Source organism: Tauraco erythrolophus, chromosome 1 (assembly GCF_009769465.1).
Source record: "Tauraco erythrolophus isolate bTauEry1 chromosome 1, bTauEry1.pri, whole genome shotgun sequence".
In the NCBI taxonomy this organism is placed as follows: Eukaryota; Metazoa; Chordata; class Aves; order Musophagiformes; family Musophagidae; genus Tauraco; species Tauraco erythrolophus.
In genome coordinates this window covers 88,414,820-88,436,106 of record NC_141465.1, presented here as the reverse complement: position 1 = coordinate 88,436,106, position 21,287 = coordinate 88,414,820, and the positions used below count along the sequence as shown (strand labels likewise).

Genomic DNA, 21,287 nt, shown 5'->3' with positions numbered 1-21,287 from the left:
CTCTGTTCTGGTCTGGGATTGCTTACTCCCTAAAGGACAACATACTGGGAATGAATATTAGAGAAGGGTTTTGTTTTATTTTTTCTTGTTACTTTTACGTGTGTGTTTAAGTGTGAAGTATGCAAAAGACCACTGGAAGATCTGAAAGCAGGAGACAGCATTTGGATTTACAGACAAACTGTGCATTGTGAGCCTTGCTATTCCAAAGTTAAAGGTAAGATGCAAGATGTATTATATTGAACATAAGAAAAACAATGTAGAGAACTTCATTCAAATAACTTCAAGGTATTACAACACTGTTATTGCTTTTGCTCATTTGTGTGTGCTTAAACCTTTATAAATATTTCGTTCAGTAAGACTGGGTTGCTTAGGATGATATCCAGCCCCAGGCCCCAGACACAATAATTATTCTGTACCTGTGAGGGAAGTCATTTAAGGTCTCATTGTAGAGTCTTACCTGTGCAGTCAATGGAGACACCTATAGTGAGGCAATGGCATCTTGCCCTGAAAGTCACAAGAATAAATTGCAAGACCATCTCAGAATCAGTTTGTTCTATTGAAGTAAATAAGCCAGGGTTCAGAGATATCTTCGCCTAATGTAGTCGTTGTCACCAATGAAGAGAAGATACAAAATCTATTAAATCATAATGAAAATATTATACCATGAGTACCATTCTTACCCTTGTCAGAAGCATAGTGAGTAAACAAATAGGCAAGGCAGTGAAGAATGAAGTTTTTTTTAATCAATTTTTCTAGAAGTCGCTAGATTTTAAGTCTTCTCTGTTCACAGCAATTATTAACTCACACTACTATAAATCAGCACCTCACTACCAAATAAAGACAAATGGAAACGTAGTCGAAATGTTCTGATAAGCTGGTGCTCAGCCATGTACTTCTGAGATACAACCATGTTAACTGAAATTATATTAATCCTTTTTTTTAATGCTTATTATTATGTGTTATTATGCTATTGCAAAATTTGATGGGAAGAGTGAATTTTACAATTAATCAGATTATAAAATTAATAAGGCATTGTGACAATTATAAAACTATAAAAAGACATACTAAGGTTCTGTATATTAAGCATTATAAATTGACATATCCTATTTCAGCAAATGAAAAGATGGGACAGTCAGACTTCAGCAGATTTTCTAAAAAAATAAATTGCTTTAAAATTTCCTTATGTGACATCTAAAGAATATTGATTTGCTTGGCATTTCTGATCAATCTTTTCTCTCTTGCAGAAAAATGGATCTACTAATTTTGACATTCTGAAGGCATCATAAAGAAGTCCCACTAGTGTTTAGTTAAGTGTATTGGCCTGTTAGTTCAAACCACTATGGAAAATGATTAATTTTTTATTGCTAGTAACAAATACTTTAAATGCAGTCCTACTGCATGGTTCCCAAAGGAATCAATTTCATGAGAATTCAGATGCTTTTTCGTACATACATTCCAGGAAGCACACCAAGATATCGTTCAGTATATTTGTCAGATCTGTGAAACTGCTAAACTGTATGTAAAACTAGACAAAAATTTTTAGAGAGTTTTAATTAAAAGTATCCCACTCCATGTTTGTAACTCTCATAACTATTGTACTACTAATTTTTTTTAAGAAGTGCACACTTAATAGTTGCCATGAAATCATGAAATACGTACTTTGCATGACATTATATTGTTGTATTTATCTTTCCTACTTTATTAGGCTGACTATCTCAACACCCTGGATGGATTCATCTTGCCTAAATTTAAACACCTACAGTGCGGACATCTACTTCTAAGTTACTTGATCTGTTCTGTCTTTATAGTCATATGGAGAAGTAGACATTTTTAGGAAGTTATTCAACTGGTCAGACTCCAAACATCTATTTTACCATGACGTTAACCATGCTCTGAATGTACATCTCACTTTCCATGGTTTGCAAAGGAATCTGAAGTGAATAGTTCAGATTTCTAGACATCTACATTAGGCCAGATAAACTCCTTCCTTCAAGACTACAGTGAAAGCATTTTTGTTTTTCCTTTTGGACAGCACATGTGTATTAAAGCATAGAAAATGAAAGAAGAGTTCATGTTTTGTTATACTATGTTTCCACAACACTCAATAGCTACCTGCCTTATTTGCCTAAAATAATAAATAGTTCAGTAGTTTACTGGACAAACAAAGGTGTTGATTACGAGTCTTTGCCATGATATGTTTTAGATTGTGGTTATCCAGAACTAATTCTTCTCCCTTGCATCTCAGCTTAAAAGGATTTCTTGGACACGACCATGACAGAGTTAGTGTTCTTGGAGGCTTTCTTGGAGGCTGCTAGATCTGAGCAGGAGCTTAGGAGGGTGAAAGGTGCCAAAGACATAGATGAATACTAGACTTGTTGAACTGCTATCCCAGCCAAACTTTCTCTCCTCGTCTGCACGTTTAGTAGTGGAGACAGGAGGTATGGATGTCTGTGTAATTTAAACCATTAGGCCTGCAGCTGAATAATGATGTAATCTGTCTTGCCTGGCTTAAAGGATGTTCAGACTGATACGCAAAGGAGCCATGAAACAGTAGATACTTTGTTTTGTTAATTTTATGAAAATTTCTTATAACTTAATGGCAGTAGCTTCAATAAACCTGTTATTATAGATATTTTTTTATGGTGTGTGTCTCTTGCTGATGACATATTCTAGTTAAATTACACTTGTTATTACCCTGTGCTTCACCAGGAAACAGCGAGACTTGCACAACAGGTAGAGAAAAGTAGTGTTGAAATTTTAATGTTGGGGTCACAAATTTGGTCCCGTTCAGAGGCCAACAGTTACTGCCAAGGCTCAGTTACAATGAAAGATGTTAGGTGTTAATTTCAGCCAGCACTTTAGAATCCAGGACTTCCTAGTGTTTGAGGGGATGAGAGATTTTAGTTCACTCCACTAGAGACCAGGAGGAAACTCTGGATGGAAATATCTGCTACTTAAATGCTCACTGACAAAGAAGTAGCAATAAGAAACAACAAATAATAATTCTGTGCTCATTAATTCATCCTTGCTGAACTGCCCTGGTAATTTTGCCATGTGTTTTTTTTTTGTTATTTTTAATTATATGTTGTAAGTTTACTGAAAAGAAACACCAGTTTTGTGATGCTTCATATTTACCATATAAAAGCCGGTACGGCAGTACTCATTAAAAAAAATCATATTAACATCTCAATACCAATGTATCAAAACTTAATTGTTTTTTGTCCTTTTTGCATATAATTAACATGTGGTGGTTTATTTCTCTTTGACTACTGCTTCCATGAAACAATCTAAATGAAGAGTTTGCTGGCAGCTGTTTTAATGAACGCGTTATCTTCAATAATGCATTAAATTAGACTGAAAAGCTGTATTGAGAGATGATGTACTAAATTATGTGGGGGTTTGTGATTCATCAGGCCCATTTTTTCAGTGTGTAATGGATACGTTGTTTTACAAAGCTGGGGCATAGCTCTACAGGGGGGAGAATCAAGCAATAAGAGGAAAGGAATGAAATAATGCATGTAACACATTGATGCATTTAAATGTGTCGATGGCTTCAAAGCTACTGCTATTTACAAGAACAAGGAATGTCACAAGAACAGCTTTGCTGTATTAATATATTCTGTGGTATCCTGCGGAGGTTCTTACAGACCTCTCAGTCTGAGCATCCCCTCCCTAGCACTGCTTGACACAAGGTGACAAACATCCAAAACGTTGTTCTCTCATCCTCTTCCTCTTTAAAGAAACAGTCTTCCAGTACCTGAAGAGGGCCTACAAGAAGGCTGGAGAGGGACTTTTTACAAGGGTATATAGTCATAGGACAAGGGGCAATGGCTTTAAACTGAAAGAGGGTGGATTTTGATTAGATATAAGGAAGAAATTCTTCATTCTCAGGGTGGTGAGGCACTGGAACAAGTTGCCCAGAGATGATGTGGATGCCCCGTCCCTGGAAGTGTTCAAGGCCAGGTTGGATGAGGCTTTGAGCAACCTGATCTAGTGGAAGGTGTCACCGCTCATGGCAGGGGGGTTGGAACTAGATGATCTTTGAGGTCCCTTCCAACCCAAACCATTCTATGGTTCTATGATTCTATGATCTCTGTGAGTCTGACAAGACATGCCCTCCATTACTTCAGAGACTCCTTAGCTAGGGTTGTAGAGAACTGGCCAACATCAAAGGGGCCTTGCTTCTATTCAGTAGGTCAGCTCTTTTCCTTGCTCCTTGGTATAGAGATGCGTGTCATGTTGGGATAGTTTCCTGTGTTCAGTTTATTTGCTCAGAACATATATAGGTCAGAGCTCTGCTACTCCGCTTGCCTTCCCTGATTTTAACATAATCCTCTTGTCTAGAATGGAAAGTATCCACTTTCTGAGTTGGTTTTGCTTTCTGATCATACTTGCATGTTGGTCACTGTAGCTATTCTGTTACACCAGAGCGTGGTTTTAGCTTCCAGTCAAATTGGTATGAGCTGAGAGGGAGAAGTGTAGCCTCTTTTTCTTCCTTCTGCTGCACCAAACCACTTGATTTTTCTTCACAGCAGTATAACAGCAGAGACATCCTTCATTCCAAAAAGATAAAGACATTCGATACTTAGGTAGGTTTGATGTGCTGGAGTCTGAAATCGTTGACCAAAATAGCTCTGTTTAGCTGCTTAACAGACGTAGAATCATTGAGGTCTTAAACTCATGAGATATTTCCTTCTTTGACTTCAAAGACCTACTGTCCTATTTTGTGCTTTGCCTGGTCTGAGCAACTCAGCTCTAATTTCCTGCATCAGTAAAACCGGGACTTAGAACCCTTCCTTGCATTTCAGGGAGAAGAATCTGCAGATATCTCAGAACATGTCTGGCACACAGTGCTAAGATCAGACCTCCTCAAAAATTTCTTGGTAACTACTGCCTTTTAAAATCATGGGATGGTGATCTCTCTGAACAGGTCACTGGCCTAGAAAGTAGGAGGGCCAAGTTCAATTTCTTTCCCAACAGATCTATGTTTTAATCAAGTGGTGTAACACAATGGAACAGATTCATCTAAAAGAGATGTCTCCATTAATGTTTTTGGGATGTTCCCTGACCTGTGCAGGGTGGATCTTCATGGCTCATGGACCACAGGACAGCTGCACTGCCTGTACGTTTGCCATCTATGTGCCTATTGACTCCTCAGGAATAAATGCTGAATAAAAATTATAGACAGTCCCTGGAGCAAAGATCAGATCCTGGAATGTCTCCATCTCGTCTGAGTGTTCTAATTCATAACTAAAAGCAGTTTGAATGATTCTCTGTTTATCTCTGTTAATGCCATGTTCCTTTTTAGCAACATTAGAGGAGCTGTCTGCACTAGATTTGGCAGGAGCAGGATGGCGAGGGAGTGGAAGTGTGGGGTTTTTCATGTGAGAATACTAGAAATATCTTCTATGATGATCTCTTCTTAGTATCTTATTTGTCTTTCTGGTCTCTGAGCTCTTTTAGACAAGGAATCCCTCTGTTTGTGCAGTGCCCAGCATACCAGTGGCCTCTGGGTGGTACTGCTGTATCTGTGTAACTGGCCAAAGAAAAAATCAGATTTTACCTCCCTTTCCAAGCAAGCTACTTGTAAATTTACTATTTTCATGGAGTTTTTATAACTCTGCCAGTTATAAATTGACAGCTACAGTCTCATAGCCTGTGCCAAGACTTAAAACTAGTTGGTTATGTCCTGTTAGAGTCAATATCGGAGTATAATCATGCCAAAAGCACTTGTCTGAGTCTTGGCATTGCTGTGCAGTCATCAGACATACGTTTAGGGAGCTTTTGACAGCTATTGTGGTGAAAACAATAGGCAGCCAACATTTTAAAACTACCTACTCAGGAAAAAAAAAAAAAGGAAACAATCATTTCTGGAAAGAAAATGCAAAGTTTTTCTGGCCTTCAAGTAGTTTTTCCTAATGGGGAAAAAAAAAATTACTGTTCATATGTCAAACTACCCAAAAGAAGCAGAAAAAGGAGAAAATATTATGAAAAAGATGAAAGTATTATGCAAAGAAGCCAATTAAGGACAAGTAGAATCAGTGATTTTGAAAACTGAGCATAGGAATTTAAAAAGGAATAGTGTTGCCATAAATAATGGTGCCATTGAAATCAATAGTCAAATTTGACTGTAAGATGAATTTTCCAGAAAACGGTCTATCTTCATATCTTTTGGTTCCTCTATGGAGTTTCCACCCATGTAACTTTAAATTACGCTATTCTTGAGTGTACTTCAAATCTTAACATTAGGAATGGGAACCCCGCCAGCCGCACTTGTAGCGTTACAATCTTAAACAGTCAAATATTTAAAATGCTAATATTTGGAAAATCTACAAAAGTCTACCGTTGATAACGCATTCGAACATTGCTTCTATCCTTTTACCAAAGTAACAGAAAAGTGAAAGTAGCAGAAAAGCCCTTTGTAGTAAAATAAGTTTTCTCACAACAAAATTCTCCATGGGAGCAAGCGTTCCAGTTTTGACATGAACGACATCTGTGTCAAAAAGCTGGAGGAGGAAAACAGGGAAGGAGCAGTATTTTTTCTGCCTCTTCCACTCGAGTGTGAGACATCCCAGATACTCAGTCAGAGGAGAGCACATGCTTTGAGAACTCCACTTTCTGGTTTTTAACTCGGAGATCAGCAGGACTGTTTAAAAACTCCCCTGCCTTCTAATTCAGAATCAGGATCTCCTCAATAGGAACATGAACAGAAGCAGGATAATGGAGGTAGGAGGGACTTTTGCTTCTCAATTTTCGTTCTTCAATAAAAAAATTGGAACAAACACAAGGAAAAGATCTAGCTATGAATATGCTCTTTTTGGTAATATCACAATTCACACGTCCTTCATCAATCCAGTGAGTGTACTCAAAAAAATGCCTTTGCTGCATCACATTTCTCCTATTTCCAGATTGTCCCAGAAAGGACGGATAATAGAGCAGCTCTCCTCCAGCCTTGGAGGTGTGTCTGACACCCATCATACACCTGCAGAATGCACAAAAGAGACCTAGAGCAGGAAAGACTGATCAATCCATCGCTGCCCAGACCCAGGAGACCTGGGCATGGCAGGAGGAATGGCAAAGGTTTTTATGCTGATCTAATGACCTGTTGCAGGAAAGATCTCAAGTACTCTGCAAGTTATACAGTACATGGATGAGAGGGTCTGGAAAACAAGTTTGGATTTAGGTTTTCTAACTGTACCTAAATTCCCTTCCAGGTATCTTTGCCATCTACTGGATCTTTTGTGATTAAGTGGATTACAGATAGTGCAAGGACAAGTTTTTGCATGTTAGGCTTTTTTTTTTTACATCCCAATGGGAAAAAAGAAATCACAAAAATAAATTACATGGGCATTTCTGGGTATTCAGCAAAGATTTTTGCTCGATCAAACTGAACTTGGATGAAAGTTTGGGTACTTATTTTTTGAAACCATTCCCCATCTGAAAATTTAAGACGCGAGCTTTGCCGCAAGAAAAACCTTCCAAGCAACTGCAAACTTGCCATGCTCTTTTGACATTCCTTCAAGCATGGTATCAGTGCCGTTCAGATGTGCCTTCTCAAAAAAAGTATTCACTGCTGGCCTGAGGGGTTTTTGCAATATTTATTTTTTCCTAGATACGTCACATAACCAATGCACAGCATATCACTGTTTAGTTTTTTAACATGGTAGCTTCTAAACCATTTTACAGTATCATAAAGCATTCAGCCTGTTGGTCCATACTTAACGAAAATGTTGCAAACTGTAAAAAACACTTAGTTATCCATCTGATGGAGTTGCTAACATCAATAGCAAATTCTTTTCCACTTTATTGCAAAGCTGCTGAATTTCTTGGATCTGCTTTTCCAAACACATCAGATAGAAAAAACTAAAGATGACAGAAGACCAAATGAAAAAGAAAAAAAAATGACCAGAATTAGTTGAACCCTCCAGTATATTAATGTCATCATGAAATAAGGCATTTTTCCTGTGTCAATGGCCACTGCTCCTTGAAGATAAATCAAGCTGAAACCAGGAGTCTTGGCAAAATATATGTCATGGATTTTCAGTCTCTTGGACAGAAGCTGTACTTCTGTCATTACGATCTCCAGCATTTTACATTCAAGCAGCCCAGCTGCTATTTCAAAACCTTTACTCTAACATTATCAGCTCATTTATTAACAATCCTGAACTCTACATCTGCCCTTCTACTTTCTTCTTATTCATCAGTGGTGAGGTTCTGGGAACCAAATTATATTCTCAAATATACATGTGTACTGGAGACAATGCAAATGTTCAAGCTTCTTTGAAAGCATAATTAGTCTTTGTTCTTGATGAAGACTCACTAGAAAGAAACAACTCATCCTGAAAGCTTCAGGCCTGATGCTTTCTGACGGAAGGAAGGGAAGGGAAGGGAAGGGAAGGGAAGGGAAGGGAAGGGAAGGGAAGGGAAGGGAAGGGAAGGGAAGGGAAGGGAAGGGAAGGGAAGGGAAGGGAAGGGAAGGGAAGGGAAGGGAAGGGAAGGGAAGGGAAGGGAAGGGAAGGGAAGGGAAGGGAAGGGAAGGGAAGGGAAGGGAAGGGAAGGGAAGGGAAGGGAAGGGAAGGGAAGGGAAGGGAAGGGAAGGGAAGGGAAGGGAAGGGAAGGGAAGGGAAGGGAAGGGAAGGGAAGGGAAGGGAAGGGAAGGGAAGGGAAGGGAAGGGAAGGGAAGGGAAGGGAAGGGAAGGGAAGGGAAGGGAAGGGGTTAATGCATTTGGAAGCCAGAGTGATTGATATGGAATTGATGAGTCAAAATAGAATAACAAACCATTAAATTAAAACTGTCATCTATAGTCTAAGAGACTCTAAGCTTAATGCACAGACAATATCTTTGGATACTATCAACACTGGTTTTCTGGAGCAACTGGGGCTCACAGAAAATGATGAAATTTTGGATTTGATCCTATAAAAAATCTACTCTAATAGTGATCATACTATGTACTATGTACATCGAAGATGTACTTCAATTTAATATTAATTCAATAAGGAAAAAGCCAGAAGGCATCATAGTAGTTTAAAAAAGGAAATTGTATAAAAAGGAGAAAGCCAATTAGCAGGAAATTAGCAACAGCTAGGAAGTAAAAACATTTGCAAGAGACATTGAGAATGAAGAATCTATGATGTAACTCCAGGAAAATGTTTAACCACTCAAATATTTCAGAACAAATTTCTAAATCTAACAGTAACAAATTGCTAGGACCAGGTACTATCTGTGCAAAAACTCTGCAGCAGCTGAAGTGTCACATTGTTGAACTTGTCACAGACATTTACCCTATCATTCAAAGCAGGCTTGGTGCCAGACAAATTGGAAGCATCGGCTGGGGCATCAGTCTTGAAAAAACAGGAAAGCTGCTCTGAGGAACTACATTTCAGTTAGTCTGATTTTCTATCAAGCCAATTTGTACAAATTACAATAAATAACAGAATACAGAGGCATCTGGATATGTATGATATATTGGAGGAGAGTCCATATAGCTTTTTTAAAGCAAGGAATGTTCATGAATATATGAGCGTTTCTGAAGGAGTCAACAGGCTTTTGGTTAAGCTGATTTCTTTCACTGAGTGTATTTGATTCACAAGAATTTTGTGTCAGAGTCTTTCTCTAAGGTATCACGATGAAAGAAGACATGAAGTATTAATAAAAAGAAAACAATGGGTTAGAAAATTCAGTTTTCATTATGGAGGGTGACATGAAGCAACGGGAGGCTCAACCCGACTCCTGTAGGGGCAAGGCTACATAAATTAGGGCTTGTCAGCTTGGAAGAGAAGTGACTGAGTTTTATAAAGTCATGAATGACAAAGAGAAGCTGAACAGACAGTGATTAATCATTCTGTCTTTCTCAGAAAACCAGAATTAAGGGATACCCAATTAAATTACTAGGCAGCAGATTTAAAGTAGATAATAGGAAGTAGTTTTTCTTACAATACATAATGAAATTGCAGTGCTAATTGCCACAGGGTGTTGTAGAGTCCTAATGTTTAAATGGTTTTAAAATAGGGCTCAGCAAATGTAATATTATCACACATTGGTGACTATCAAAAATAAATGGTCCAGATGTCTCAATTCGGTGATTTCTGAAAACTGGAGAAAATCTCTCAATATTTGTCTTGTTTCCAGGATAGCTGCCTTAGGAAGCTACTATCAGGCTTTGTTAAAGACAGAATACTGGATTAGACGGACTTCTGCTGGCATGGTAGTGGGTCTATTTTTATAAAACTACTTTCACAGGCATTTTTCAGGCTGGAACTGCACTTTAAAATAATCTCACCAGACTTGGAGTTTACTGTCCGTGCTCTGACCTTATTGTAACATATCTTTTGTACAGCCCAGACTGGATCACTGCAATTAATTCTTTACTGGCTTGCCTGCCTGAAAGGCAGGTCCAGCCTGCAGCTATTGCAGCATGAAGCAACAGACATTAACAGAGAAGAGCAGATGGGATTTGTAGACTTCCTCCTTCTTTGTTCTCTGCATTGGGAGCCTCTTAGTAACTACATTGATTCAGAAATTTCTACTATAGGATACCATGTAAGTAGCATCCTATAACAGGTCTCTACTGATTTAGGGCATATAATTTCTCAGGTCCAGGAATAACAGGTTTCATGGGCACGTTAGGATGTTTGGGGTTGACATTAAGCACGTTTTATTAATCCCTTGAAAAAAAGAAATGGAACCATCAAGTCTTCTTTGTGGTTTGTAAAGAGCTTATGAAGTTCTGGGTTGAACAAACTCATCAGCTAGTGTTAGGATACTGAATGGAGCTCATTAACAATTTATTAGTAATATCAATACTGGGAGGAGAATAATTTATGTTTAGAAAACCAAACAATTAGATCAAATATTTTAATGACTAAGATGTTCAAACCATTTTTGCAGAAGACCAGCAGGCCAGCACAAAGACCATGAGACACTGTGTTCATGAACACACATTTCATGTGTCAGCATCACTACGTAAAGGTACATTGCTAGTGAAATTACGAGTTAGTGAAATTACATATACATTTAAAATAGAGAAACAAATACAACACAGTGAAATGCATTTTTACCCTCTACTGGATCCACCTGTCCCAGGAAATGTCTGGAAAAAAGACAGGGTCTCTCACACTGACTGCGAGCATGGTAGTTAAAGAGTGTGCAAGTTTAAGCTGTTTTCTGCTCACGCTGCTGGATGGAAATTGGGCTCAAAACAGTCCCATACAAGGAAGAGCCAACCTTCTGGACGGTTTTATTGGGGATAAGATGTAACAAGCCTGATCCTGTCTGTGATCAGTTGATCTGACCGGTCTGGAAAAGCTTTTGAACCCCTACTAAGGCCCAGACTCAGTCCTAAGCTTTTTCTCCTTGGTAACTCAGCCCAAACAAGTGTCTGCATGCAACATTTGCACAGGCAGCACACACAGCAGAAGGCAGTTGAAAACTTGCAACTACTTTTACTTATAACTGAGGACAAGCATTTCCATGACTCTTAACATCCTGTGCCACGCTGTGCCATGCTGTCGTGTGTCTCCAAACGTTTCTGCCGATGTATTTCCAAACTAACGTCTGCATTAGATTTTTTTTATTGATGAAATATCCTGACCATGGTGTCATGTTCCTATCCTGGCAATCGAAAAAATCAGATACCCGTTTCCTGTTTTTTTGTTGGTACACTAAACAATTTTTCCTAGTGTAAAAAGTAATTCCATTTTGAATCCCTTTTGAGTATTTCCTCTGTCTAATTGCATCACCCAGCACTGACATTACCATAAACTTCTCCTTCAGTTTTTTTCATTGTATATTACTGATGTCTAATAAACTCTATATAACGTACACTGCTAATTATCTTTTTTATCACTTTACAATCTTACTAGATTAGCATATGGATTTCTAAGAATTAAGGCTAGTACCATTATTAGTGATAACAACCTGAGATATATGCCTTTTGCTCAGGGCTAAACATGTAGAAACTCAATTCTTCTTTTACTTCTGGGAATAAAGATTAAAGCTATCTGTAGCAGCAAAAACTGGATTATGTTACACTGATGACACATGGCAGAATTGGGGCCAGACGTTTTCTACACTTTCAACATTTTTCCACTTCTTTCTTCCAAAGAGACAGAGGAGACCAAACAAAAGTTTGAGATTAAGCGCTATCTGGTTGCAATCCAGTACACCAGGGGCTACATTTATTCTCTTCAGTGATAAAGGTTATGCTATTTGGAAGTCAGCGCTTTGTGCTGTGCTGTATCTTCCTTTCCAGCCATTCTTGTAGTACCAGTTGTTATTATTTGCGCTGCAGGAGTGCTTAAAAGACTGATAAGCAAGAGCGACCTTGCCCTACACATGTGCAGAGGAGTTTCCAGTACCTAAAGGGGGCCTACAAGAAAGCTGGAGAGGGGCTTTTGCCAAGGGTGTGTAGTGATGCGACAAGGGGCAATGGATTTAAACTGAAAGAGGGGAGATTCAGATTAGATATAAGCAAGAAATTTTTTACAATGAGGATGGCGAAACACTGGAACAGGTTACGCAGGAGCTGCGGATGCCCCATCCCTGCAAGTGTTCAAGGCCAGGCTGGATGAGGCTTTGAGCTACCTGATCTAGTGGAACGTGTCCCTGTTCGTGGAAGGGGGTTGGAACTAGGTGATCTTTAAGGTCCCTTCTAACCCAAACCATTCTATGATTCTATAAACAAGAGAGGAAACTGTGACAGGCTGGATGACTTCAAAGTTGAGTTATGCCCTGCACAGAGAACTGGTGCCTGTGCCTCCTTACATAAGCAACCTGAGACACGTGACGAAGCACCATGAAGGCAGCGGTGGCTGTTATTGCTACTACTCCGTCCATAGCTGATGCTCAAGAATTGGGTAGCGACCAACTCATAGCTATAGTTCATGGCTGCCTGAGCAACTTACACACTTCCTGGAGATTCTTTCCCTATTTCGTATCAAAGCTTAAGGAGACTTCAGGCTGGTAACTTAGGAGGTTGTCCCCTGTAATTGTAGCCAGGGAAAATGATCGCAACGAGGGTTGTGTGATGGCTGAGCTGCCTTGGGCAACAAGGAATTTCTGCTCACCTTCCAGGCGAGAGGAAGGGACGCAAGCAATGGTTTCTTTCAGTAACGGGCAATGAAGGACAATGTAAAACCACTACCATGAGTGAACGCTATTCATCTCTCAAGCAAAGACTCGAAAGTTACAAACCCATCTATGTATCTGGACTGTGTCAAAGGAAGTCCTTTTAATAACAAGGGCATCTTTCATCTCAGGGATTCTCCTATACATAAACAATTCTGTAGTTTTCTACTACGCTTGGTTCAGCCTTCTTGCTTCACCAGCAACGCGTCCTCAAAAATGAATCAAAACTCCTAGGATCAGCACGTTTCAAACCCTCAAACGCCTGCTTTCGGCTGAATTCGTCCCTTTCAAGCCCAACAAAGCCTCTATTTGTGATCCCCATTCCCATCACACTTTCCATCTGCATAATCACAACCCCGACACCACCAGGCTCTAATTACACGGCTCACGAGAGGAGCGGCGTCCTGGGCCACCTCCAACCCGCGGGTGGGGGGAAAGCACCTTTGTTCAAAGGCCGGCGCTGAGGCGGCCCCGCCGCCCCCCGGGGGGCTCCCCGCGGAGCTCCCCGCCGCGGCGGCCCCCGCCGCCCTTCCCCCGGGCGGCTGGCGGGGGAGCCGAGCGGCTCTTTGTTCCCGCCGTGTGCGTGTGCGCGGCTCTCCGGCTGCCGGAGTGGGAGGGGATCCCACCCGCGTCCTCGTCGCCGCTGACGGGAGGCGCAAGAGCGGCGGCGGAGCGGGGGCGGGCGGCGCAGCGCAGCGCAGCGCAGGGCCGGGCCCCCAGCGAGGCGAGCGGCGCTCCCCGGCGCTCCCGCCTCCCCGCCGCCCGCGGGGGCCGGGCGCTGCCCTCCGGCGGCGCGGCGGAGCAGGTGCCGCGGCCGGCGGTGGCGGCGGCGGCGGGCCGGTAGGGAAGCAGGCAGGATGGAGGCTGCCTTGCTGAAGCCGGCGATGATGGCGGAGGTGAAGGGGAGCGGCGCCGGCCCCGCCGTCAGCGCCGAGCTGGAGGTGAAGAAGCTGCAGGAGCTGGTGCGCAAGCTGGAGAAGCAAAACGAGCAGCTCCGGAGCCGCGCCGCCGCCGCCGCGGTGGCCGCCGGCCCGCCCAGCCCGCACCTGCTGCTGGCCCCGCCGCCGGCCGCCGCCGTGCTGCGCCCCGCCAGCCCCCCCTCCGCGGCGGGCGGCGGCGGCGGGGCCGCTCCGTGCATGCCCAGCCCGGTGCCCACCTTGCTGTGCCCTGCCGCGCTGGGCCCGCCGGAGCCCCTCGCCTATTTCAAGCCCTCGCCCGGCCTGCCAGCGGCCGGCGGAGCGGGGCACGAAGCCGGCGGCGGTCCGGGCGCGGCGGCCACGGTGCTGGACGAAGTGGCGGTGCTGGAGCTGGAGGACGGCTGCTGCGGACAGGACGAGGATACATGGTACATGCGGCTCGGCCCTGCCCCGCCCCGCCCCGCCCCGGCCCGGCTGTGCCCCCCGGACCCAGGTGTCCGTCGCCCCCCGGTCCCTGGTCGGGCTGGCGGCCCCCGCCGCCTCCCGCAGCGCCCACCCCGCTGATGCTCTCCGGGCTCTGATTAGCATTAGCCCCCAAATCCGCTTGATCTCGTTCTGCTTAAACTTAAATCTGCTTTTTTTTTTTTTCTTTCTTTCCTAAAACGTGGCATCAGTGCGGTTAACCCTACCGACGGACGGGGCCTGTGTCCGGGATGGGGTTCAGGTGGGGGCTTTACCCCCCATCCCCCAAATCTGCCGAGGGGGTCGCGCTCTCGGCTGGGGATTTGTGCTCGTTTTCTGCTTGGAGGAAGATCGTCTCTCATTAATTTCAGATCTCAGCCTAGTTTCAGCCTCCTGTTTACATAAGGAATTAAAAATAGCGGAATTGTTCCGGGAAAGCCTTTATCTGAGCAGCGCTGCCTCCCCATCCTAAAATCTCGGCCCAATTGTCTCTCATCTTCAGGGATTTGGGAGGGCTTTTGTCTTTTAGACATTGATCTAAATGGTTGGTTGTGTATCTTACGCACCCGTGTAGCTCCAAAAGGCACGGTTGGGTGCTAGTAAATTGAATAAAGCAGAAATGAATAGGAGATGAATACGGCAGAAAGAAAATCGACCTAGAGGAATGATTGCAGTCACTTAAATAGATATTATAGACTAGAGATGTAAATAAATAAGTGAGCCTGGTGCCTCAAAACTTGTCTCGGCAACGTGGACGAACATCGCAGGGACACTGCTGAAATACTATGGAAATCATTGGCTGCATAACCGTGTTAAACATAATTGATGCTCAACTGCTTTAAAGCGTCAGTAATAAAATATAGATTATCTATATTTAAATAACTGTTTTAAGTATCTGTCAAAGCTTCAACCTAGTTTTTTGTGTGGTTAGTTTTTAAATCGAGCTGAAGTTTAAGTCAGCTGAGAATAAAATACAGTCTAACGCAGCTGAGATGCATTTAAACATCCTTATTTTTGGTAGAGGAGAAAGGATTTTAAAAATTGATCTAAATATCATCAGTATTTCTCGAATGCTGGTTGTGTGTACTTCATGGTACAAATAATACCATGCTGCAGTTTCGGAAAATTGATTTTGAGAATCGTCAACAAATTGTACGGAAATTTTTGTCAGTGTTGTTTCATTGTGTACCGTTAGTCTGCGCAGGGCTCTTTTGGGGTTGTCAATCCAGACTTGAATCATATTTTACATCGGTCCTAAGCCCTAACTTTCCTTCACGTTAAGGAATATAAAATTTGTTTGATCCTATCCTGTTAAACAAAACGTTTTCCCTGTTTACGTTTCAGGATGGGAGAAAGTCATCACGATTTTATGTGGCTTAGTAAAATTTCCTATTTGATTTTTCCCCCTGGAAGCAATCCTAAATGCTTTTTGGGGGCCAAAACTTCACTCACAGACTTTATGTGGCCACAGGAAGAATTTCATGACAGGGATTTGTTAACAGATTTATTCCACAAAGAGTGAGTTGGTTTAGCTGTTGCATGTTTTTAGTTCAAGGCTAAATCTCTGTCATTGTCCATGAAAGGTCAGCTATGTGATGCCAGCTGCTTGGGGCTTTTTTGTAATGTCAGTCTTTAAAGAAAACTGCTATTTGAAAAGCCAAAGACCAATGCAAGTTGTTGATTAGTAATTTTAACCCTTAAATACCTCTGTGGGTTTTTTTTTTAACTGCAGTTACAAAAAAAAACGTAGAATTAGCATCATTGCAGACAAGTCAGACTTCTTTTTGCTGTTCAGCTTTTTACACAAACGTCAGTCAGATGTTTGTCTTTTGAAGCACTTCTGCAGGTTGACAAGAAAGCGGAAAGCTTTTATGTTTTTTTCTTTGTTTGTTTTTCTTAGTATCATTTTTTTAAATGTGTAGCTGAGCACCACTCCTCTCAGAGAAATTCAATAGTTGATCTCTGCTGGGATTGCCAAGAGAGATAGCAGTCGCAGTGAGGAGGGTGTTTATTCCTTGTGAGCTGGATAGATAGTGCTGGTTGACCACAGGAAAAAAAAAAACAAGAAAAACAACATTGAGCAGACACTGGGGAACAGTTGCTCTCAGCGGACTTGGGTAACTGTTGGGCCAAAACCTTGAAAGTGAAAGGCGTCTACCTGTCATTTTTATTATTGTTTATTTTTTGGCTTGCCTTTTGCACCCCGTGGGTGCAGGCCAGATTCCTTTGCATCCCGTGGAGCATTTTGCTGGAGCCTGAGAATCTGCCTCTGACTGCCTGTGGCCCCGTCGATCAGAAGCAGTGAGGCCAAGGAGCTGCGAGCCGTCTCCGACAGCCAAGAATAGTTTCATTCCCGGGAGATTTGTGCTCTCCCAGGTGAACTGGCGTCTGCTTGTGTCCACTAATCCGTAAAGGCAGCAGCAGCAATGGGGATCCAGTGTCAAGAATTTCCCCATGAAATCTGCTTTGATACCTGTCTTCCTAATGTGCTTTCCAGCTGATTAGTTGCCTACTCTTGTCTGACGATAATGCATGTACACTAGCTTTTCTGGCTGTTTTTTTTTTTTTTCTCTGCTGGAATTGAGTATCGAAATTGGATTTTCATTGTTTCTCAGCAAATGTTTTCTAGTCTTTAAAGATCTGACGTACAAGCTTTGGTTCATCTGTGTGAAGATACTGTATATGAAAATTAAATTATAATCAGTACTCTGATAAGTTGATTAAATTGTTATAGGTAAAAGTGAAATAGATAACAGTGAAGTGATTTAAATGTAAAATCAAATACTGAAATTATCTAATCTACAGTAAAGATAAATATAAAGTGGAAAACTGAAAGCAGCTTTGGCGCGTGTACAGCACCTAATGCATTTGAACTTTGGGCACTGCTGAAATTCAGACAGTCGTAAGGAGGAGATGGAAGATTTTTATGAGAAATCTACTCAAACTTTGTTTTGATGTGCCAGACCTTTACAGTTCGTATTGTGCCACATGCTTTTCTGAGGAGAGAAGAAGGAAACTAATCTAAACTCTTCTACTTCGGGATATCTTTTGTTATTTGATATCACATTTCAGGGCTTTGCACTGTCGTAAGGTATTAATGGGCAGGAAAATGAGAATACAGAAGTAAACTTTTAAGTACTGCGTATCTTGCTGATATTTGTGTGTATTTTGGTTAAGGTTGTACGTCTTGCCTACCAAGACTCTCACTTCTCAAGAGAAATCACTGAGTCCTCTGCAGTGGTGCAGACGTGTTCTGGATCATCCAAGTCCTGAGATAGAGGCTGCAAAACGTTCCCTGTGCTTTAGGTTGGAACAAGGTAACCTTATTCTTTGAATTTCTTTGCGAATAAGTTGCTGGTTTTGGTCTGGCAATTTTGCTCGTCTTTCGTGTTTTTCACTCTTTAGCAAGCTTTACAAATGGCAGACAATGCAGTTTTTTCCTATGTATGCAAGTCTTCCTCCGCTACGTAAATACTAACAATTGTTTGAATTTTTTTTTCTGATCATGCATTTTTGAAAGTGTTCTCCTCCTTTGTTATCTTTTTATTCCTCTGCATAACTCGTGTCTTTCAAACTTGGCAGTTGTCATCTGTTGCTTAAAATAGTGGACCTCTTGACAAGAAAACTTTGATGCTAACTTTACTGTTGGTATCTCTATTGAGATTTGAAAAATTGGTTTGTTTTTTTTGTAATGTCAAAATTATCACAGGGCTAAAAATTTTTAAAGGCATATTTGACCACACCTAATGTGGTATCAGGACTTATACTAAGTATAGGACAGACCAAGAAGAGCTGTAACTTGACTGCTAGCACTGCTTCGTTGGACTTTCGGTAGTTTCGAGTACTGGGGTCAATCCGATGGCTGCATGGTCAAGTGAACCTGTAGAGTTATATCTGGGTGTGCTGAATTTTGTTCTAAATAAGTATCAGCCAGCATGTTTTTACTTTTTTACCATCTAGGGTCCCATTAAGATTGTAGTAAGTGTTGTAGAAGACAGTGGTTAAGGTAGCATGTTATCTTAAGTCTTATAACTCACTAGGAAAGAAGCAGCAAATGAACAATATAGGAAAACGAGGGGAGAAGGAAATAAAGCTAATGACATTATCAGCATATGGTTGTATAAGGTATCTACAGCCATCGTTAAAAGAGATTGAGCGTGTTCCGATATACTTGAAGGATATGGGTAGCTGTGGATTAGTCTTATCCAAAATCAGTCATTTAACTGAATCAGTCTCTGAAGGCTTCTGTCTCTTTGCATTGACTAATGATTATTGTTCTAGTTATATTCAGTTGAGCTTGTTTGCCTAAAATTAGGTGGGCCAAACTGAGGTTCCTATGTTGGCGATCATCCCAACTAGCTTTAGGGTAGAATTTGGCTCATGGTTTGGACACCTGAGTTCGAGAGTCTGTAATGTGAGCTGAGTATCTGTGTTTGGCAGTCAATGGGAGCTTTGTCCATAGAGTCAGAGGAACCTGGGGAACTACTCAGGTGATGAGGTGTAAGTATTGGCCTTAGGATGAAGTCAATAGCTCTCTTGAGTCCACTGACAGCAGTGGGTGCTTGGCACTCAACTCCAATGTGGTCACCTGAAGGTATGTCTGTGTGGTGTAGGGCGTCCCAGTCTGGAGCTGAGTCCTGGTGTAGAAACTCCATTTAGATTACCACACACAGGCATCTGGTGCCAGTTGAGATGGCCTCGGTTACCCTGTCTGACCTCCAGCTTCCACTCAGGATGGATACAGACCTTCCATAGGTCCTGTGCCCTATCTGCTATTACTTTAATGATACCTTGGCCTACCAAGGGCCTCTCAAATGGGCCAGCGCATCTCAATATGGGCAACTAAGTCTAGTCCATAATCTTACTGTAGAAGCATGCAAGAGGAGTGTGTGACCCATTTTCCCCTTACAAGGCGTTGTCTAAATTTAATAGGCAGTAAAGACATTAGAAAGGCAAATTTATTGTTTCAAATTTAAATTACTCTATGGTTATCAGTTCAATCTCTCTCTGTGCAGAAGTCACAGCGAGTGATGTATGTCACAGGGTTATGTTGATAATGAGTTGCTTTGATCCATACATTCTGCTCATGGTGATGGGTTCATGAGTTTTCTCTATAGAAAGTTTCTGAGAAATTATATGCCACATGTAAAACCCATTATGGGAGCAGTATGTTCAAGGAGAGGATGGACTCGTGTTTCTACTGCAACAGTTCTGTGCTAAAATTGTTTTAATTAATAATTCAATTAGACTTGATTAACTCTTATATTTCCACAGATTTTTTTTTTTTATCATCTATACCTTTACAAAGAATATGTAATGAGCAAGTGTCATATTTCTTACCCTAGTTTTGTAGAAGTGGGTTTCACAATATTTATTTCTTCCTCAGTTTTTAAACCAGATGTGCAATTTGTGTAAGAATCTAATAATTCTCTTTTAAAGTACAACAAACTTCCTGTAATCTGACTTCCCTGGGTTTGTTTTGCAATCCACTCAAATCAGGAGATATGAGTATAAATATATTACACATAATTTTATCCTAATTTTAAAAGTGACTCAGTAAGAATGGCGTCTTCTTTTCTGGTACTAACGTTTCAGACTTTGTACTTGTAAATTGAACAGCATTTTCCCCCTTTAGCCATATGCTTTGAAAGGGAAATTTACAGGGATTTTGAATTCTAGTCGTGCCTTTTCTATCTGGCAGGGAGTCAATAGTAACACTGATGTACTTGAGGATTATTAAATATGTAGTCAAAAAACATTTATAATGTACCAACCTGTGATTTCTGAAATGGCTTATAGGTAGAATTCTCTTAGAAATTTTGTCCATGGTGCATTAACCAAAAATTAATCCATCTTAGATTGTCATAGCTCTTTAGGCACTATAGTGCGCATAGAAATAAAAAGCAGTAAAAATTGATTTTTGTCTGCAAAGTCAGCATATCTGAATGAATGCACGCAGAGAGAAGAGCTGTGAGCCAAAAGAAGTAAAATTTTGTCGTCAGGCTGGGTTTTTTTGACTTTTGACTAATTCCTACCCTCTTCTATGATTTTTAAATCTGTGCTCATTTATTTCTGCTCATGTCATTTTTCTTATTACATTATATCCTTATTTTCATAAAAGTATTCATTTGTTGTCTGAAATGGCATGGCGTTAGGGTAGCTCATCACAAGGCCTAAAGGTCTTGTGAGAGACTTCTGCCAAAGCAATCCTAGGTGATGAAATAATACAGTGACTACTTGGTATTTCAGTCTAGAGAGTCACTCAGATGATGCTAGTTTACTTTTCACCTTGTGCTCACCAGCCTGTTTCTTTTCTAGTGAAAAAATATCTGTTTTCATCTTGGCATAAATCTTAAAGGATGTAAGCCCAGTGTTGGTCTCCAGCAGGTGGTGGCTCTGTGAACCACTGTGAGAACTTAGACAGGCTTCTCAGCGTTCCTCTGGTCCACCATTAAGTAGGTAAAGCTTATATCTAGTCTGTAATGAACAAGGCTTATTACAAGCCCTGTTTCTGTGGATTAAGCATGCTAGCTTTAAGGAGGATGAAAGTTCAACGTAACCTCCTAAGAGAAGATCTTTACTTGGAATTGTTCCTGTTTTCTGTGAGCAATTCTAGTGCTGAGCTAATATTTGTTTGTGGTTTGTTTGTTTTTTTTCTTTTTTCCTCTGTGGCCTGACCTGGATCACTTCTGTCTTTTTGCTCTTCTTCAGTCGTCTTTTGTTTGAAACCTTTCTGTTTTCTTTATAGCACTTCTCTATCTACTGTAGGCTCAGTTCCCTCT

The 21,287-nt window shown here is 41.3% G+C and overlaps 2 protein-coding genes across 3 annotated transcripts in view; both read left to right on the top strand.

The window, feature by feature from the left end:
- The window catches only part of SCEL (sciellin), a 46,348-nt gene extending 41,173 nt beyond the window's left edge, over positions 1-5,175 (top strand). The window contains exons 16-17 of the mRNA XM_086616048.1: positions 112-214; positions 5,078-5,175. Of these exons, the coding sequence (XP_086472174.1) occupies positions 112-214; positions 5,078-5,175 (201 nt within the window). The remainder of the gene's footprint in view (positions 1-111; positions 215-5,077) is intronic.
- Positions 5,176-13,983: 8,808 nt separating this feature from the next.
- Positions 13,984-21,287, top strand: part of SLAIN1 (SLAIN family member 1) — a 58,047-nt gene continuing 50,743 nt past the window's right edge. For both annotated transcript variants that reach the window (XM_086611545.1, XM_086611538.1), the window contains exons 1-2: positions 13,984-14,471; positions 17,683-17,822. In XM_086611545.1, coding sequence (XP_086467671.1) covers positions 13,984-14,471; positions 17,683-17,822 — 628 coding nt within the window. The remainder of the gene's footprint in view (positions 14,472-17,682; positions 17,823-21,287) is intronic.